This window comes from Gnatocerus cornutus, chromosome 1, assembly GCF_029298725.1.
Source record: "Gnatocerus cornutus isolate USDA-ARS CGAHR chromosome 1, icGnaCorn1.1, whole genome shotgun sequence".
NCBI lineage: Eukaryota > Metazoa > Arthropoda > Insecta > Coleoptera > Tenebrionidae > Gnatocerus > Gnatocerus cornutus.
In genome coordinates, this window is record NC_142233.1 from 18555521 (window position 1) to 18575118 (window position 19598).

General features: G+C 29.5%; 1 protein-coding gene across 1 annotated transcript; it reads left to right on the forward strand.

Annotated features, from left to right (window-relative positions):
* Nucleotides 1–1073: 1073 nt before the first annotated feature.
* LOC148180752 (uncharacterized) lies at nucleotides 1074–18216 on the forward strand. The gene is made up of 4 exons (XM_088042185.1): nucleotides 1074–1322; nucleotides 1386–1401; nucleotides 15990–16238; nucleotides 17801–18216. The coding sequence occupies exons 1-4, from the start codon at nucleotides 1278–1280 to the stop codon at nucleotides 18214–18216; spliced, it is 726 nt and encodes a 241-aa protein (XP_087898311.1). The 5' UTR covers nucleotides 1074–1277.
* Nucleotides 18217–19598: the final 1382 nt, after the last annotated feature.

The window sequence follows — 19598 nt, forward strand, 5'->3', positions numbered from 1 at the left end:
ATTTTTTTCAACACTGCAATTTCGTTATTTTTAGTGCGAAAGGAACGAAATTTATGCATGTTGTTTCTTTTGTTTGTTTTAGTAATATCATTAATTTGCAAAAATTTAGATCAAAAAGTCGAATTTTTAAAAATTTTCGTTTTAAGACCAAAAAAATGCCACCATTTTTTTTTAAGATCCTGCAATTTCTTTATTTATTATGTAATTTTAACAAAATTTGTGGAGATAATCATTCTTGACTGTATTATTTAACAGTGCCGGTTTACAAAAATTTAGAGCAAAAAGGGAAATTTGTAGACATTTTTATTTCGAGTAGTTAAAAAAAAATTACAAAAAAAACTTGAACGTGCTTCAATTTCGACGTTTTTTGTTGTCAGAAGAACGAAATTTGTGAGAGTTTAAGGTTAATAGTCCATAGAAGTTGCTGAATTTGGATTAATTTTAATATATCTTTGTTAGCAATTATTTCTAATAATTTTTTTGTAAAAACATTGTTAATTTTTTTGAAAGTTTCTATTACTAAGTGGGACTTAACTCCAGATAATCTAATTTTTCTTAGAAGCATAAGGAAACAAGTGTAAAAATATGCCCAAAAAATATTTTTAGATCAAATTGCGCACGATTTGAATTAAATAGTCATCAATAACTCGCAATTCGCTCTTAAACTCAAAAAAAGATTAATAACACCACCGTGATTTTTTAGAATACCTGTTTTGTTAATAATCTCGAAACTATAATTTATGCTTCTTATGCTTCTGAGGTAACGATATAAAACGTCTATCAAACTTTGGCCAAAAAAGTGCTCTAAGTATTTTTTACTGTATAAAACGCCGTCAAAATGAATGAAATGCATTCGTTGATGGCACTGGAAATTAAAGAATACGTTGTACAATGTCATTGTAGTAGTAATAAGTCGTAATTCAGCCTTACCGCAATTTTCGGTGACAAAGCACTCCACCTACACTAATTCGCGTCCCACTCCAATTTCGATTGAATCCAATTTCATATTTATCAAATAGGTGTAGACAGTTCTGACAATACCTCATTATTGTATAGCTGAAAACTAATGATGAAAAATCTCTTGTCAAATGCCATTATTTTCTCACTTAGTCGTAGTGACTTTTCTTTAAAGTAAACGTAAACAGTCGTTTCCAGTACGCATTAAAAACCAATTTCAATAATAATCGGACCATGAAATTGTGTACAGGCTTTATACATATCAAGAAATGAAATCAATAATTTAGTTTGACACAGTGTTTTCATGATCACTAACTAAAATGGCTAAAAGAATGTTTTTGTTTTTAATTGTGGTTGTACATTTGGTGAGTTTGATTTAGACTGATTTAAACATTAAATTAAATATCATTCTGTTTTCGTGTTTGTAGGCAGATGGACAATTCGGTAAGTACCAACCACATAATTCTTGCAATCACCATAAAAATAATGGAAAGCTTTTGTTTATTTAATTGTTATCATGTATGTACTTCTTTTGTAGTAATACATATGAATTAATTAACGATCACATACAATTGCAAGTGTATAATACGGTATTCTTTTAAGTTCATTCAATATAAGCAGGTATCTGGTCATCTTTAAGCTTTTCTACCGTGTGATCCACTAAAAATGTTTTAGAGCAAGCTATGAAGAGAGAGATAAACATAATAGTCTCAATTGTTCTTAAATGAAAAAAAAAAAAGAAGAATGTGTTGTAAATGTAACAAACCCCCATCTCCCCCTCTCCCCATCTAAATCAATTTATTGAAAATGAATTAAAAACAAAATCAAATGACAAATGTTCAAGTCCTGAAATTTGTTTGCGACCTACGTGAATATTCTCAAGGCCTGCTCTGAAACATGTTTCGTTAGTCACAAGTTATATTGGCGTTAAGTTGTATTAAAATGCAATATGTAATTGAATAATGACTGTCAGAATAGTTTCGTTTTGTTAATAGATTTGTCATGCTTTATGTCATAACGTAATCTAAATTTGATAAGTGACTGTTCAAGGACTGTTTTAACAAAAAAACTATAATAATTTTAGTAAAAAGCAGACTTTGTCAATTAGTCCGGTCAAAGTAGACATAAAAATATTGACCAAATAACAAAAACTCCGACAGAGCCAAATATTTGTGGAGACCATGGGTACACCAGTAGAAATGAAATGCCAAAAGTCCCCATAGATCCCATGTGTGCTAAAAGTTATTCAAGGTCAAAGGTCAAAATTTTTGGTTTTTTTGATTTTTCTCGAAAACGGTAAGTTTTTCGAAAATATAGTTCAAACAAAAATTGTAGATCATAAAATTATCTACAAAAAAGGTCCTTATACTTTTTTTCCTAAAGATCATCATTCCTAAGATATTTCCGTTCTAAAAGTTTAAAGAGTTACATTCTACCGGGTGTTCCAGCGACTGCTGAACATAGGGAAATAACATGGGAAAATGAATTTTATTTTTTGGAATTTGGTCAGGGGTGGATTATTCTTTGAATGATTCTCAATCAGACCGTATTTTTTTAAATTTCATGCTTTTACGGCATTATTAAAAAAAAAACAAATTAAAAACGGTTAATTTTAAAGTTCCCGCCGGAATGTCGGTCATTTGTGAAACGACAAAAAATATATGGCTGAGACTGTCAAACAGAAGAACACAGCCAAACATGTTTTTGTTTTTAATAAGAGTTCAAAGTTCTCGCAACATTTTGTCAAATTTTAACCATATTTTCGCACAGATTGAAGTTGCCTACGTCAGAAATTAACAATTTAAGCTTAGAACAAGAGTTTTGAAACGTTAGACATCGTTGTTAATCCTCCAAATGTTTAAAAAGTGAGGTTAGTTTGGACTCACGGTGATTAACTCTGCTGTCACAATGACAAATATTCAATTTCAAATGTACCGACATTCCGGCGGGAAATTCAAAATTAACCGTTTTTAATTTGATTTTTTTGAATAATGCCGTAAAAGTATCGAATTAAAAAAATTACAGTCTGATTAAGAATCATTCAAAGAAAAATCCACCACTGACCAAATTCAGTTTGGAGGGTCGAGAGAGCAGGAAAAAAATAAAATTCATTTTCCCATGTTATTTCTCTATGTTCAGCAATCGCTGGAACACCCGGTACATGATATGCACACAAATGACACGTATATACACAATCAAACACTTAATATAAGTAAAAATGTCTGTTTGTGTCTCTTATATGTATAAAATGAATTGTATTGACAAGTATAGATATTTGACTTTTGCAAAAAAAATACACGGAACAAAAAACAAGTACAACTATCATGTCTTCCTGTTATGAATATCCAGCAAGAAGAAGAGGAAGAAGAAGAAATCGAAGAAGACATGACTGTTAAAGTCGAATTTGAAGAATATGAGTCAGATTAAAAAATGAACAGAAATCAGAACTACCGTGTAAATCAATCACTGTATCAATGTCAAAATCAACAATCATCATGCAGTAAATACAGTACTTCCAGGGAAACCACGCTAAAACAAAACGCGCCAAGTACACTACCTCATAGGTGGTGTGGAAATGTGTGCCGTTTAGAACGGAAATATCTTAGGAATGGTGATCCTTAGGAAAAAAAGTATAAGGATCTTGTTTGTAGATAATTTTATGATCTACAATTTTTGTCTGAGCTATATTTTCGAAAAAACTTACCGTTTTCGAGAAAAATAAAAAAAACGAAAATTTTGACCTTTGACCTTGAATAACTTTTTTAGCACACATGGGATCTATGGGGACTTTTGGCATTTCATTTCTACTGGTGTACCCATGGTCTCCACAAATATTTGGCTCTGTCGGAGTTTTTGTTATTTGAAATGTCTATTTTGACCGGACTACAATATAAATTTAAAAATTAAATATAAACGTTTGTTTTCCTTGGCCTCTCTGTTGAGCAATTTAAGTATCTGCTCACAAACAGTGTCCGTGGATTGAGTTCGCAAGAGGAAAAAACTTTATTTTTCATTTTACAACAAAATGACAAAGGAATAATAGTTTTTGCCTTAATTCAAAATAAATAAATTTTAATTAAAACTTTGATATTATCAGACTGTGTTCTTAAAAAAAAAAACTAACGAAGATCTTTTTTATTTTTAATTTTACAACAAATGTGAATTTAACTATTCGATTAACCCACCATCACTTTTAGCACATAGTTCAATTCTAACTCGTAATATTTTAAGACTGTTTAGAATTTTCTCAATTATTGTTTTGGATGCAACTGCATTTATTATTTAATATTTACACATTATTGAGTAAATTTTTCATTAATTTTTAATGCACTATTTGATATTTTGAATAACAGTATTTACGATTACGAAATTCCATAAATAAAAATAAGTACATGAAAAAATTGATTTTAAGAGTACAAACCAATAATTTTGAAATTTTAATTGCAGATTTATCTGTTTTGAATTAAGCAAAAAATATTATTCCTTTGTCATTTTTTTGTAAAATGGAAAACAAAGTTTTTTTCCTTCATGTGAACTCAATCCGGGCATTAAAAAGTTAAGGTGGCAAAGGCTCCTAGCGATTTTTATTGATAACTGTTGGCAGTTAACTTGACGCAACTGTGGGATGCGTTGAAATGTTTCTTTTGCAACAAATTTTTAATTCATTTTATTATTGATTAATACACTTAACTTTAACAACGTGTTAACATCAAAAATCGCTACATTTATTGTTCTCTCTCTCTCTCAAGAATTTTTGAAAATTTACACAGTAGAGTGGACTGATAGCAATGAGCTGCACTTTAATATCAAAATCTTTGCCTTTAGGCATTTTGAAATAGATTCACATACATTAGACAGGCTTGGAAATGCATAAGAATGCATGATGCTAAACAAAATAACAATCATAATCTACTGAAAGGAACTGAAAGTTTGATAATACGCAATATGAATTTTGAATTTAAATTTGGTTCAAGGACCTGAGATTTTATTATGGATAACTTTTTTTGTTACTTTTATTTATATTTCGAATGCAAAACAATATACAGAATGTCCCCGGATTGAGTTCACAAGAGGAAAAAAAACTATATTTTTCATTTTACAAAAAAATGACAAAGGAATAATATTTTTTGCTTAATTCAAAACAAATAAATCTTTAATCAAAACTTTAATATTATCAGGCTGTGTTCTTAAAATCGATAAAAACAAAAAATAACAAAAAACTTTTTTATTTTTAATTTTGTGAAAAATGTCAAAGGAATAAAATGTATTCCTTAATTTAAACAAATTTCAACTATTCGATTAACCCACAACCTCTTTCAGCACATAATTTAATTCTAACTCGTAATTCTTTAAAACTGTTTTCAATTTTCTCAATTATGGTTATGGATGCAACTTCATTTATTATCCGATTTTTAATATTTATATACTTTTATACACGTTATTTATTGACATTTTCCCTTAATCTTTAACGCACTATTTGATATTTTGATTCCACAGCCTGCTTATATTTACCTGCAATTAAACAATTCAGTAAATAAAAAATGAAAAAATTGAATTTCAGAGTACAAACTAATAATTTTGAAATTTTAATTGCAGATTTATCTGTTTTGAATTAAGCAAAAAATGTTATTCCTTTGTATTTTTTTTGTAAAATGTAGTAGGCTCTGTTTACTTTAGAATTTTCACCTAATGCTGGTGAGACTAGTTGGTAGATTTCAAATTTTCAAAACTCCTCTACATTATTCAGCTTTTTACACAGCAATTCTATATGTCACGGATGTGACAAAATGACGACAATTTTTTAATTTATTTTCGATTAAGAGCATTTTGAAGCAGAAGTATACTGTTATCAGATAGGTTACAGTGCTGCAAAGTCCAGCTCATTACTATCAGTCCACTTTCCTGTGTAAATTTTCTAAAATTCTTGGGTGTAAATCCGGATTTCTTTAGGGAGAAAATTAGCGGAAAATTGAATAACGATTTTTGAAGTTAACACAAAAGTTTAGTGTATCAACATCTCACATTAGTTAAGAATTATTCAAAAGTAAGTTCCAAAAGAGAGATTTAAATAGGGATTAAACAAGTTTTAGCAAACTTGCACAGGACGATTAGCTTCTACGCATGTGACAATTGCTCCAAGGTCAAATACTTTTTCTGCCAAGTGCTTTCAATAAAAATTTCTAGGGACTACTGCCAACTTTACTTTTTAATAAGTGAACCGATAGTAATGAGCTCTGGTATAAATAACAACAATGTCTTTAAAAAGTTTTAATTAATTCGATTAGAAATTAATTAGGACTTTCTAATTTTATGTCAAATTAATCATTATTCGTTCATTAATTTGTCGTTAAATAATGTAATGATGAGTCTATTTAAATTTCTAATCGAATTAATTAAAACATTCCCTTTGATCACTAATTATAAGGTACGTCATTAAGATGTAATTAGACAGTTTCATTAATTGAAACTTTTACTTTTATATCAAATTTGTAATGAGTTATTATTAAAACTTTCACTTTGATATCTAATTAAAAAACAATTAATTAATCGTTCAATCGATTTAATTAATTTACACTTTCACTTTTGGTATCTAATTAATAACCCATTAAAAAGCAATTAAAAAGTCATTAAGCTAATCAAATAATTAATTATTTGCCCTTTGATTGACCTTTAATTAATCACTAATGGGCCCCCCTTTCTACTGAGCTTCCGAAATTAACGCTTATAAATTAATATTCTAGGTATATGTATAAATGTGGTAAATCAAATCTTGATTTTCCACCACAGTGGAATGATGTAGGTACGTTTTTCAAAAATTAAAGTGGTTAATTTGAATCACAGTTGATGATTTCCGAAATCAAATTAAATAATGAGTATTAAGTTAAAACACTCGACATTTAATGAAGCGCAGAAGACTGTTGAAAGCAAAATAGCACGAACGACACTAAAAAAGCGCGTTAGAAAGCGTTGTCAGCACAAGTCAGGAATTAGGACCGTAGTAGTTGGCTCAAAATTGTAAACTTTAAGCATTTTTTAAATTTAAATTTAAATCTGATTTAAGTACATACAGGATCTCCCAGAATTCGCGCCCCAAAGAGAAAGGGCTTATGAAGGCAACAATTCTGAACCAAAATTTACTATCAACTTGTGGTTTTGACTGTATTGATGGCCAAATTACACTAGGCGACATGATTTTTCTAACATTAATAAACCCTGGCGGTATAATTCATTTATCGCATTCTCATTACGAATATGAATATAAAATATTTCCATCACGTCACATTTTAAAAATTCGATTTTTTTTGAAAATTTTCAAATAGTAATTTATTTCGCTTTATTTTCATTTTTTAAATTTTTATTTCAATTATTATTTTTTTGCATGGTAAGCCGTGATCAATTATTGTAATGTCAAAGCAATTGTCGATTTCATTCTCTAAAATCGGCGATGCAAAAGTTCGAGAAGGAATTTTTGTTGGGCCGCAAATCAGGAAACTGATTAAAGATGAAATTTTCGACCAAAAACTTAACCAACAAGAGCAAGCTGCCTGGAATTCGTTAAAAAGCGTTATAGCGCGATTTCTTGGGAATAACAAGCACCCAGAGTACAGAACATTAATTGAAACTTTATTGGAGAATTATAGAAAATTGGGAAGCCGTATGTCACTAAAAGTTTACTTTCTCCATTCCCACCTGGATTTTTTCCCAGAAAACCTCGAAGCTGTTGAACAAAAAGAGCGTTTCCACCAAGACATTGGTGCTATGGAGAGGCACTATCAAAGCAGATAGGATCCTGCAATGCTTGGAGATTTTTGTTGGAGCCTCTAGAGACAAGATAATAGTCCTCATAAGAGAAAAAAAATAGTCTCTACATTAATTTTTCTATGTTCAAATTTTTTGTTTCTCGTTTTTATGTTGAATAATTGTTGTAATTAGAAAAAAATAACTTTTTTTTTAATTTTTAACTGATTTTCTACCATTGCAGTTAATTACTTTATTTATACATATCCAATTTTGTTAAGTTCTATAACAAAAAAACTGTACGTCATGAAAAAATTTGGTTGTCATATCTGATCTCTATTAACATTATTTGACTGCGCATAGCTTATTCAGTTAATGTTAGAGACCAAAAATTTCAAAATGTCGGCTAGTGTTATTATTGCCCATGGTTAATAAATCTTAAATACTTTGATAATTGAGTCCGATAATTTACAAATTACACCCATGAAACTTAATAAATACAATACCTCATTATTATTCAATGTTCAATCTTCATAAATAAATTGGATTTTTTTTTTGAAAAAAAGGGATTTGTGTAATTGCAAAAATTTTGACCAAGATTTTTGTGATTTTTAAATTACGAGCCATATTTCAGTCTTTTCACCACTCAAAAGTCATAAATTTGACAACAAAACATGATACTGCTGTCTGGTTGTTCTCAAAATACAAAGCCTTTTTGTAATGCTTAAGTTTCAGCTTGTAAACATTATTTATAAAAAAAGAAACTACATAATTCTGAAACAAAACAAAATTTATTTGAGATTATCTTGTACTTTCAATTAAAAATAGACCTAAACTAAAAAACCGTAAACATCTATTGTCCACATTATAAATTTTTATCGCGACGCCTAAGAAATGTAATGTTTGGCGATTTTTGAATTTTTGAGAAAACACTCGCTAAGTCAGCTTTTTTTTGGTCATATTTTAAGCAGAATTTGCATAAAATGTAAAATAACTTGTATTTTAACACATTTATGTTGAAAAAAAATTACATTTTTAAGCAGTTGCCACGCCAAAACTGTCCGTTAACTCTAATATTTTACAAGAAAAACAGATTATAAGACCTCAATAAGGACAATAATAACACGTATATCCGAAGGGACCGAAGCCCAATGTTTATTTGGGAATTACCGGATTTATTTAATTATCCATTTTATATAAATTACCGACTTGTACGAGTTATCACGATACGAATTAAGAAGATTCTACTGTAATTTAGTTTTCGTTGCAGAAAACTTTTTTTTTTCATCAGAGCTAAATAATACAGGCTCCGGCAACACTTGTGTCCACCCCCAAAATCGTCTTTAATTTTAAAGTTACAATTTTGAAAATTTGCAGACGCTCACAATTGACAAAGCTCTACAAGCTGACGCAAAAATTTGTTTTTTATCACTGCTAGTTTTGGCGTCGCGACGCCTTAAAAGTGTAATTTTTAGTTAATGGTGAAGGTTTGTGATATCAACCCCTAGGGGTAATAATTTATTTGTTGGTCTAAAAGTAATATTTTCTAAAAATTCTATTTTTTGTTCTAAAATTTTGACATTTGGCACAGTTGATAAGTGAAATTAAAATTGTACAACTTCCAAATTTTACTAATTTATGATAACAACTGTCAAAGTTACGGAATTTAATAGAAAGTGGTGGACATTTTTGACTAATCGTTAAAACAAAATTTTCTAAAAATTCGATTTCTTGTCTTAACATTTTGAAATTTAACACAGTTGATTAGCAAGCCTAAAGTAGTAAAAGCTTTAAATTTCAATAACATGGAGTAAAAACTAACAAAATTACAAAATTTAAAAGAAAGGGGTAATAATTTATTTGTTGGTCTAAAAGTAATATTTTCTAAAAATTCTATTTTTTGTTCTAAAATTTTGAAATTTGGCACAGTTAATAAGTGAAATTAAAATTGTACAACTTCCAAATTTTACTAATTTATGATAACAACTGTCAAAGTTACGGAATTTAATAGAAAGTGGTGGACATTTTTGACTAATCGTTAAAACAAAATTTTCTAAAAATTCGATTTCTTGTCTTAACATTTTGAAATTTAACACAGTTGATTAGCAAGCCTAAAGTAGTAAAAGCTTTAAATTTCAATAATATGGAGTAAAAACTAACAAAGTTACAAAATTTAAAAGAAAGGGGTAATAATTTATTTGTTGGTCTAAAAGTAATATTTTCTAAAAATTCTATTTTTTGTTCTAAAATTTTGAAATTTGGCACAGTTAATAAGTGAAATTAAAATTGTACAACTTCCAAATTTTACTAATTTATGATAACAACTGTCAAAGTTACGGAATTTAATAGAATGTGGTGGACATTTTTGACTAATCGTTAAAACAAAATTTTCTAAAAATTCGATTTCTTGTCTTAACATTTTGAAATTTAACACAGTTGATTAGCAAGCCTAAAGTAGTAAAAGCTTTAAATTTCAATAATATGGAGTAAAAACTAACAAAGTTACAAAATTTAAAAGAAAGGGGTAATAATTTATTTGTTGGTCTAAAAGTAATATTTTCTAAAAATTCTATTTTTTGTTCTAAAATTTTGAAATTTAGCACAGTTAATAAGTGAAATTAAAATCGTACAACTTCCAAATTTTACTAATTTATGATGACAACTGTCAAAGTTACGCAATTTAATAGAAAGTGGTGAACATTTTTGGTTGGTCTTCAAAACAAAATTTTTTAAAAATTTGATTTTAGGCTAAAAATTTTGCAACTTAGGCAGTTGATTATTAAGTCTAAAGTAATAAAACATCAAAATTTTACTATTTTAGAGAAAAAACTGAAAGTTTCAGAATTTAATAAAAAGTGGTACAAATATTTAATTCATCTTAAAAATCAAAATTTCTAAAAATTCTATTTTTTACTCAAAAATTTTGAAATTTGGCACACTTGATTAATAAGTCTTAGATCGCAAAATCTCAATATTTTACTGTTTTATGATAAAAACTATCAAAGTTACGGAATTTAATAGAGAGTGGCAAACATTTTTGGTTGGTCTTTAAAAGAAAATTTTTCAAAAATTCTATTCCTTGTTTAAAAATTTTGCAATTCCCAGCATTAGTTTGTCTTCAAAATTAAATTTTTCCAAAATATTGTTTTGTTTTCGCTTAGCTTTTAACCTAGAACTGTAAATTCCTCTGATTTGCAACGGAAGTAGTTCAAGGAACTAAATCCCCGATAAGAAAAATTCGTAAATTTATTTTTTTTTTCAATATAAATGTGTTAAAAATATCTCAGATGCTATTTTAGATTCAATGCAAATTCTCTTCAAAATTTGGGAAAAAAACGCTGTTTTATCAAGTTAGTTTTCAAAATTCTGACAGCGCAGCGGCAAACTACGTTTACACCAAAATTTCACAAGTCACTTCATTCATTCTTATAAAGGTTAATTTTGATTAACACGGGCATGTTGCACTTTATGGACACCAGAAATCGTTAATTAACATCGACAAAGCGACAATTTCACCAAGTAAGACTTTTGTTACAATCTAAAGCGAGCCAAAAGATAGATGTCATTTGTGACACAAAATGTTGACAGATGGGTGTAAACGTAGTTCCCAATCTTGACGTAATGAAATTGGAAACTAATTTGATAAAACCGCATTTTTTTCTCAAATTTTGAAGAGAATTTGCATTGAATCTAAAATAACAACTGAGATAGTCTTAACACATTTATGTTGGAAAAAAAATTAAATTAAGGGTTGATATCACAAACCCTCACAATTCCCTAAAAATTACATTTTAAGGCGTCGCGACGCCAAAACTATCAGTGATAAAAAACAAACTTTTGCGTCAGCTTCGAGAGCTTTGTCAACTGTGAGCGAGTGCAAATTTTTAAAATTTTATGTTTAAAATTAAAGACGATTTTGGGGGTGGACACAAGTGTTGCCGGACCCTGTATAATACTTTAATCCGTAATTCCCACGAGAAACAACATGCAATTGTCCAATTTTGTATTTTAATTGTGATAACAGGATTAGATTCAATATCCAATTTTTATGAACGACATTAAACATGATTCATTAACCGTAATCAGAAAATGCATGAAATTGTATTGTTTCCACTGTATAACTGAACTGAACATCGCACTAGTGGAGTAAATTTTCTATGACTAAAACTAACTACTAAATCAGTTATGGCTATAATTATATTAGTCATGAGTAATTTGGTTGATTAAGTATTAGTTGAATGAATAAATCTGTCATTATTATATCCTTGGCGCTTCTATCGCGGCGGTGGAAATCTGGAACTATCAAGTAAAGTTTAATTCTATTAGTAATTGATGCTGTCATTTTATGGTATCTTGTGTGGCATTGTATATAATTCAATGTTATACAAAACTGTCAAATTTGATTGATTTCCACTTCCCACTTATGGGGAATTTTTATTTTTCATTTTTTCGTTACTTTTTTTCATTTTCCACAGTATTTGTGAAGTAAATAAAATTTTTTTTTCCCCATTCTGTTTTCTTGTGAAAGATAACTTCATTGCGACTAGGTCATGTGTGAAGCTCAAATTCAAATTACTCAAGCAATTTAAACATACGTGGTCCTAGAAATAATGAATAAATTCATATTTGACGGGTTCAGAGGAAACGTGGACCAAGAAAAAAAAAATCAAGATAGTAAAATTTTTGCAAATTAGTAATATTACTAAAACAAACAAAAGAAACGCATAAATTTTGTTCTTGTCGCACTAAAAATAACGAAATTACAGTGTCGAAAAAAATTGATATTTTCACCGTTGTCCAAATCAAAATTTCTAAATACATATTTTCCTTTTTGGTCTAAATTTTTCTAAATCGGTACTCTTAATAGGACAGTCAAGATTTATAAATTTCACCACTTTGGTTACAGTGGCATTAAAAATAAAGAATTTACAGGTCGTTGAAAATTTTTGGTCACATTTTTTTTGGTCAAAAATTTTTCTTTGCTTCTAGAAATCAACATTTCTAAAAATTCTCTTTTTCGGTCTAAATTTTTCTAAATCGAGACTCTTAATAAGGCAGTCAAGAGTGATAATCTCCACAAATGTGGATAAAATCGCATAAAAAATAAAGAAATTACAGTATCTTGAAAAAAATTGGTGGCATTTTTTTGGTCTTAAAACGAGGCTTTTTGATCTAAGTTTTTGCAAATTAGTGATATTACTAAAACAAACAAAAGAAACAACATGCATAAATTTCGTTCCTGTCGCACTAAAAATAACGAAGTCACAGTGTTGAAAAAAATTGACATTTTCACAGTTGTCCAAATAAAAATTTCTAAATATTCTTCTTTTTGGTCTAAATTTTTCTAAATCGGTACTCTTAATAAGACAGTCAAGACTTATAAATTTCACCAATTTGGTTATAGTGGCATTAAAAATGAAGAACTTACAGGTCGTTAAAAATTTGTCTTTGCTTCTAGAAACCAAAATTTCTAAAAATTCTCTTTTTCGGTCTAAATTTTTCTAAATCGACACTTTTAATAAATCAGTCGAGAGTGATAATTTCCACAAATGTCGTTAAAATCACATAAAAAATAAAGAGATTACAGGATCTTAAAAAAATTGGTGGCATTTTTTTTTGGTCTAAACACGAAAATTTCTAAAAATTCGACTTTTTGATCTAATTTTTTGCAAATTAGTGATGTTACTAAAACAAACAAAAGAAACAACATGCATAAATTTCGTTCCTGTCGCACTAAAAATAACGAAATTACAGTGTTGAAAAAAAATGACATTTTCACAGTTGCCCAATAAAAATTTCTAAATATTCTCCTTTTTGGTCAAAATTTTTCTAAATCGGTACTCTTAATAAGACAGTCAAGACTTATAAATTCCACCAATTTGGTTACAGTGACATTAAAAATGAAGAATTTACAGGTCGTTGAATATTTTTGGTCAAAAATTTTTCTTTACTTCTAGAAATCAAAATTTCTAAAAATTCTCTTTTTTGGTCTAAATTTTTCTAAATCGACACTCTTAATAAAGCAAGCAGTCGAAAATGATAATCTTCACAAATGTCGTTAAAATCGGATAAAAAAATAAAGAAATTACAGTATCTAAAAATAATGGTGGCATTTTTTTGGTCTTAACACGAAAATTTCTAAAAATTCGACTTTTTGATCTAAATATTTGCAAATTAGTGATATTACTAAAACAAACAAAAGAAACAACATGCATAAATTTCGTTCCTGTCGCACTAAAAATAACGAAGTTACAGAGTTGAAAAAAATTGACATTTTCACAGTTGTCCAAGTAAAAATTTCTAAATATTCTCCTTTTTGGTCAAAATTTTTCTAAATCGGTACTCTTAATAAGACAGTCAAGACTTATAAACTCCACAAATTTGGTTATAGTGGCATTAAAAATGAAGAACTTACTGGTCGTTAAAAATTTTTAGTCACCTTTTTTTTGGTCAAAAATTTTTCTTTGATTCTAGAAATCAAAATTTCTGAAAGTTCTCTTTTTCGGTCTAAATTTTTCTAAATCGACACTCTTAATAAATCAGTCGAGAGTGATAACCTCCACAAATGTCGTTAAAATCGGATAGAAAATAAAGAAATTACAGTATCTTAAAAAAAATTGGTGGCAACGAAAATTTTACTCCAATACACAGATTTTTTTTTTTAGTATCCCCAATTAATATACTTGCGTTTATCATCAATTTGAGTAAGTTTGGATCAGTTGAGTAACAAAATCACCTCGAAATGTAGACCTGTAAGGTTCTTTATGCTTCTAACATTTTACAATCACTGTAAAACTAAATTCAGAAAGACTACTTCAAAAATAGCGAATTATTTTAACTAAATATCTTATTTGAGCGCAGTTATGCAGAGAACATCCAACCCACATTGACATAGTTTTGAGATGATCGACCTTAAAGATTTGAAAATATTTTTAAGTTTAAAATAGTAATGAACGAGTGAAGTTTTTTTTGCCTTTGAGACACTTTTCTAAACAAATCTTTATGTTTTTTTTCGAGGATATTTTCAACACTTAACATGAATTTCCTGACATTATAGGGGTAAGATTTTTTGCAAAATAAATAAAACGTTTTTAACGCGTTTGGAATTTATTAATTGTTATAATAATTCAACATGTCAACATCTTCTCCAACAGAAGACAGTTTAGATTAAAAAATAATCAAATAATAAGTTTTTTTGAAATTTTTTCAAAAGTATAAATAAACAGCTAAAAGGGAGCATGTGGGTTGGGGGGATATTTTCTGCTAAAATTAATCACAGTTTTAGAGGTTTTGTGGCCTTAAGAGTTAGGATCTTCTATATTAAAGAAAAGTGTATTAGTATATCAAAAATCGTATTAGTTAATTTTTTGCAATTTTGTGGGTTGGATGGCATAACTGCGCTCTTTTAAATGTTTTGTAAATTACCATAGCAACATACAATTTATATTGTCCTTGACATAAGGCGTATTGCGGTGTTTGTAAAATCGACTTGAAGTAGTTGCTTCTCGCTTTTAGCTCTCTAAGTGCTTCATCTAACTTTCCAACTAAAACATGAAAAAGTACTTATTCAAACTACATATTCGATGTCCAAATAGCGATTTTAGCTAGCAATTATATAGAATAAGTTTGTTTTTCAATTGAATCAGAACCACGGTAAGATTGATTATCTTTATGTACAACACATTTAACCTAGGGAAATACGTATTGTGTACACGTTCCTCCATATTGGGTGACCATTAATTTTCGTGACAGATGAATTGACGAATTTTGCCACAGTGCTATGTACTGATTAAAATTTTTAATTACGTTTGCGAATAATTGTATTTATCATGTGTAATTACAAATTCACGACTTATACACCTTAAAACTGATTACCGTGGTTGAAAAAAACAGCAGAATAAAGTGAAGCAAAACAAAACTTACCATATTGTAAAGTGGAGTTTCAATAAATAAAATAAGCGTCACTTGGCTTCTTGATAACAATTAAATAAACAAATTTAAGATTTGATCAACAACTTAGACATTGTTTTGCACTATTTGATTATCTCAACTAATTAGACATTATAAAATAGACACTAAAGATTTAGATTTGCAAATATCATAATTCCTAACTATAATGAATTTGATGAACTTACTTGTTCTTGATTCAATATTTAACTGACAATGAGATCGAATCGGGACAAACAACCCACAATTAGAAATTAAAATGTAGTATTGTTTAATCTACTTAGAGCAAATCGTCCACATAGTTTTTATTAATTATTAGTCTCTTATATCTTTATATTATTTTTCAGGTGGGTTCCCTGGTTTTCCATCCAGCCCAAATTTTCCAAGTCTTCCAAGTTTTGGGTCCCGCCTTGGTTTTCCTTCGTTTCACAAATCGTCACCATTCGACGACATGTTTGGTTCAGTTCATAAACCAATGTTTGATTTTGGTAGTATAGCAAAAAAAATGGAGGAAACTTTCAAACCAATGCGAATACAACAATCAAAACGTCAAATGATGGATGGAAGAGGAGGCACAACTATCATCAATTTAAAGAGTAATTTAAATAACTATTTTCGAATTTGCCGCTTTAATAGGTCCATTAGAGTACTCAATTTGGAGTCGTTTATAGGTAAAGTGCGGCTCATTGCTATCAGTCCACTCTCCTGTGTAAATTTTCAAAAATTTTTGGGTGTAAGTCAGGCTTTCAATTCTTTAGGGAGAAAATTAGGGGAAAGTTAAATGTAGTGATTTTTGAGGTTAACACGTTGTCAACGTTGAGTGCATTAATCAATATTTAGATTTCAATAGAGATTTAACAAGTTCTGGCAATCTTGCCCAAGACGATTAGCTTCTACGCATGCCACAGTTGGATCAAGGTCAAACGCTATTGCTGCAAACTATTGATAAAAATTGCTAGGGGCTGCTGCCAACTTAACTTTTTAATGAGTGGACTGATGGTAATGAGCTCAGGTATATCTACAGGGTGATTCTTATTAATAATAATCAAAGGGACTTCTGTTTTCTTACACACACAAGTTAGAAAAAACTACGTGCTTTGTCACCAAGCATAGCTCACAAAAAGTGTTCATGTGTTTTGTAACAACCGCAATCCGTAAATCTAATACTCACACCTGACTTGACAGATGACAGATCAATGACAGCGAAGTTGGAGCCCAATGGCGTATCATGTGGTATTATTTTGCGGTAAAACAAATTCAATTTAAATGTCCAAAATGTGCTTTGCCTACACTAGATTTGCATCATTTCAGTTCGCATTAATGGTGCATAACAAGTAGCTGTAGTTCAATGTTCAATATTGCCGAAAATTAATTAAATAACAAATGCACCCTAACCCCCGACAATTCTACGCTTATGTGTAACACAGTCAAAAAAGTGCACGAAATTTAAAATAACAAAATAACCCCAGTTACTGACAACCCTGTCAACTCATTTCGGGTAGGAATTTAGTGTTTTTAGTGTATTTTGTAGCATAATTTGCTGCCAACCTACATGTCAACTGTCGAAATCTCCCAATCTCTCACCGGATATACTATAGTAGCGAATTGCACTACGCCCTACGTCAAAATTTGCAAAGCCGTCTATGATTAATATTAATAAGAATCACTCTGTATAAAAGAACTCAAAGTGGGAAATTTTGTTTTTAAAAAGTTGGCAGAACTAATTAGTCTGGCTGTCACCTGTTTCCTGTCAAGTTCTTGGTCAATTTCACATTACGGGTTTTGCAATTCGTTTTTAATAAAATGAATAAAAAATATATCAATATAATTGGATTGTTGCGGTCAATAATATATGTACCTAAATATAATAGATGTGAATGCAGGCTGTGAGGTTAGGTTAAAATTCAGTGATAGTGAAACTCAATGAATGTCAAATTTTAAATTGAATTTGAAAATCAAGTGGCAAGTCGTGATTACAAAACCATTACCAATCGTGTAACACGAAAACTCTGAGAATTGGAAAATTTAAATTTTTAATAAAAAAAGGGTGCAAATTCAAAAATAGTATAAAAGACTTGTTTTATAATGGCACTCGTTCTTTAATATACTATTATGTACTTCTGATAGGTACTAATAAGACATGTTTTTACTGTTTTAGATGTACAACTGATAAGAAGAGATGGAAGTTCGTTCTTCTGTCATGGTCAAATTGTACCAAAAAAGCCATTTTGTTTAGGCGCTTTGCAACGAGTGGAAATTAGGGATTCACACGATTACTGTTTATCAGAAAATTATCACGAACAAGGTGACACGTTATGTATTGGAAACAGCGAACAAAAAGGTTTAAGTTTTTCGACTATTGATGGAAAGAATTCGTGTTCAGGATCAGATATGTCACCGGGATTTATGATTTCACATCTTGAATATAAAAATCTATGTGGCAGACTACCGTGGGAGAAAACTTATTCTTACTATCCTGACCGTCAAAGTTTCTTCCAAGTCAAATTACCTAATCCTGACTTAGAATGTGAAGAGAATAGACCGGATGTGTGCGTCTTTAGACCAAGTCAGTAAGTTAAGAAAAAATATGTACTTTATTGGTTTTTATCTTTTATTAGTGTTAAAAATATGTCTTATTGTGTAAGTATTTGAAAACAATACATATAATATTTACAATGGTTGTAATTAATATAATAATTAATAAATAGCCATTATTGCTCAAAGATTATTATTTTCCTGTCAATTGTTTAGGTATCTATTAGGGGTCCAAAAGTTTTATTCGCTCTATAAAACTATGATAAATATTAAAATTTAAATTTGGGTTTAAATGTAGGTAGGCAGCATTCAATAAAATCAAAATTTACAATAAAACTCTTTCAGGAGGCCTCAGTTTTCTGGAGAAAAATCCATATGCACTCTCGATTAAAGTTTGGCAGCGATAACCCCAAAACCCTGTATAAACAGTAGGGCAAACCTTTTACGTTTTTTGATAATTCTTCTAAAGAAGTAATTATTCAAGCCTTGTGGAATTCGAAAAGTGGTTTTCAAACATTTTGAACGAATTTTCCTGATACGAACAAAATCAAGAAAAACACTGCTTTTTATAAATTCTCATCAGTAACGTTTCGCTTAATATTTTTGTCAAAATGTACACTTTTGGTCATAAAATTTAAGACACATGTTATGTCAAAAAAATTTGAACCATACCTACTTTAATATAATTATGGTTGGCGTCTCAAAACTTCAAAGTTGATTTTTCATGGGGAATTTAGAGCGCATTTCTCATTAATTTACCGGTTGACATTGTACAAAATTTCATGATCAAAAGTGTACTTTTATTTTTAGTTTCGTCGAAAATGAAATACAGGGTGATTCATAAATACATCAAAATATTTTAATTTTTTTTTAATTAATTTTCATTAAATCTAACAATTTTCCTATACAGGGTATCCCAAAATTCGCGGAACATCTTAACACAACGTTGTAAAATATGGGTAAAATAGTGTTAAAAAAATGTGAAAAAAAAATCTAAGTTGTTCATAGGCGAAGATATTAACCTTGTTTTAAGACTAAATTTGGCAACCTCTTCAGTATATCAATAAATAAAATAGTAACAATACGTAGGTGCAAATTATGTTATATCTATGGAAATAAAACAGAATAACACAAACATTACAACAACTGTTCAAAGTTTTGCCCGTGTTGGTTTCTGCAAATATCTGCTCGCCGAATTATGTTCGCTTGCACCCTGTCTAGCATTTCCTCATATGGCACCAGCTGCTTCAAAAATTCTGTTTATTAAAACGGCTTGGTTTGGCACCGGTGTTCGGTATACGGTACTTTATATGGCCCTAGAGGAAAAAGTCTAGAGGCGTAAGGTCGGGCGATCTCGCTGGCCACTGAATCGGCCCTCCTCTGCCTATCCATCTTCCGGAGTAATTTTCGTTTAACTAAGC

What these genes read in the sequence shown, in the direction of transcription:
- LOC148180752 (XM_088042185.1), top strand. Translation starts at nt 1,278, where the DNA reads ATGGCTAAAAGAATGTTTTTGTTTTTAATTGTGGTTGTACATTTG. An exon ending in AACTATCATCAATTTAAAGA is followed by an intron (nt 16,239 to 17,800) that starts GTAATTTAAATA and finishes TTACTGTTTTAG; the next exon opens with ATGTACAACTGATAAGAAGA.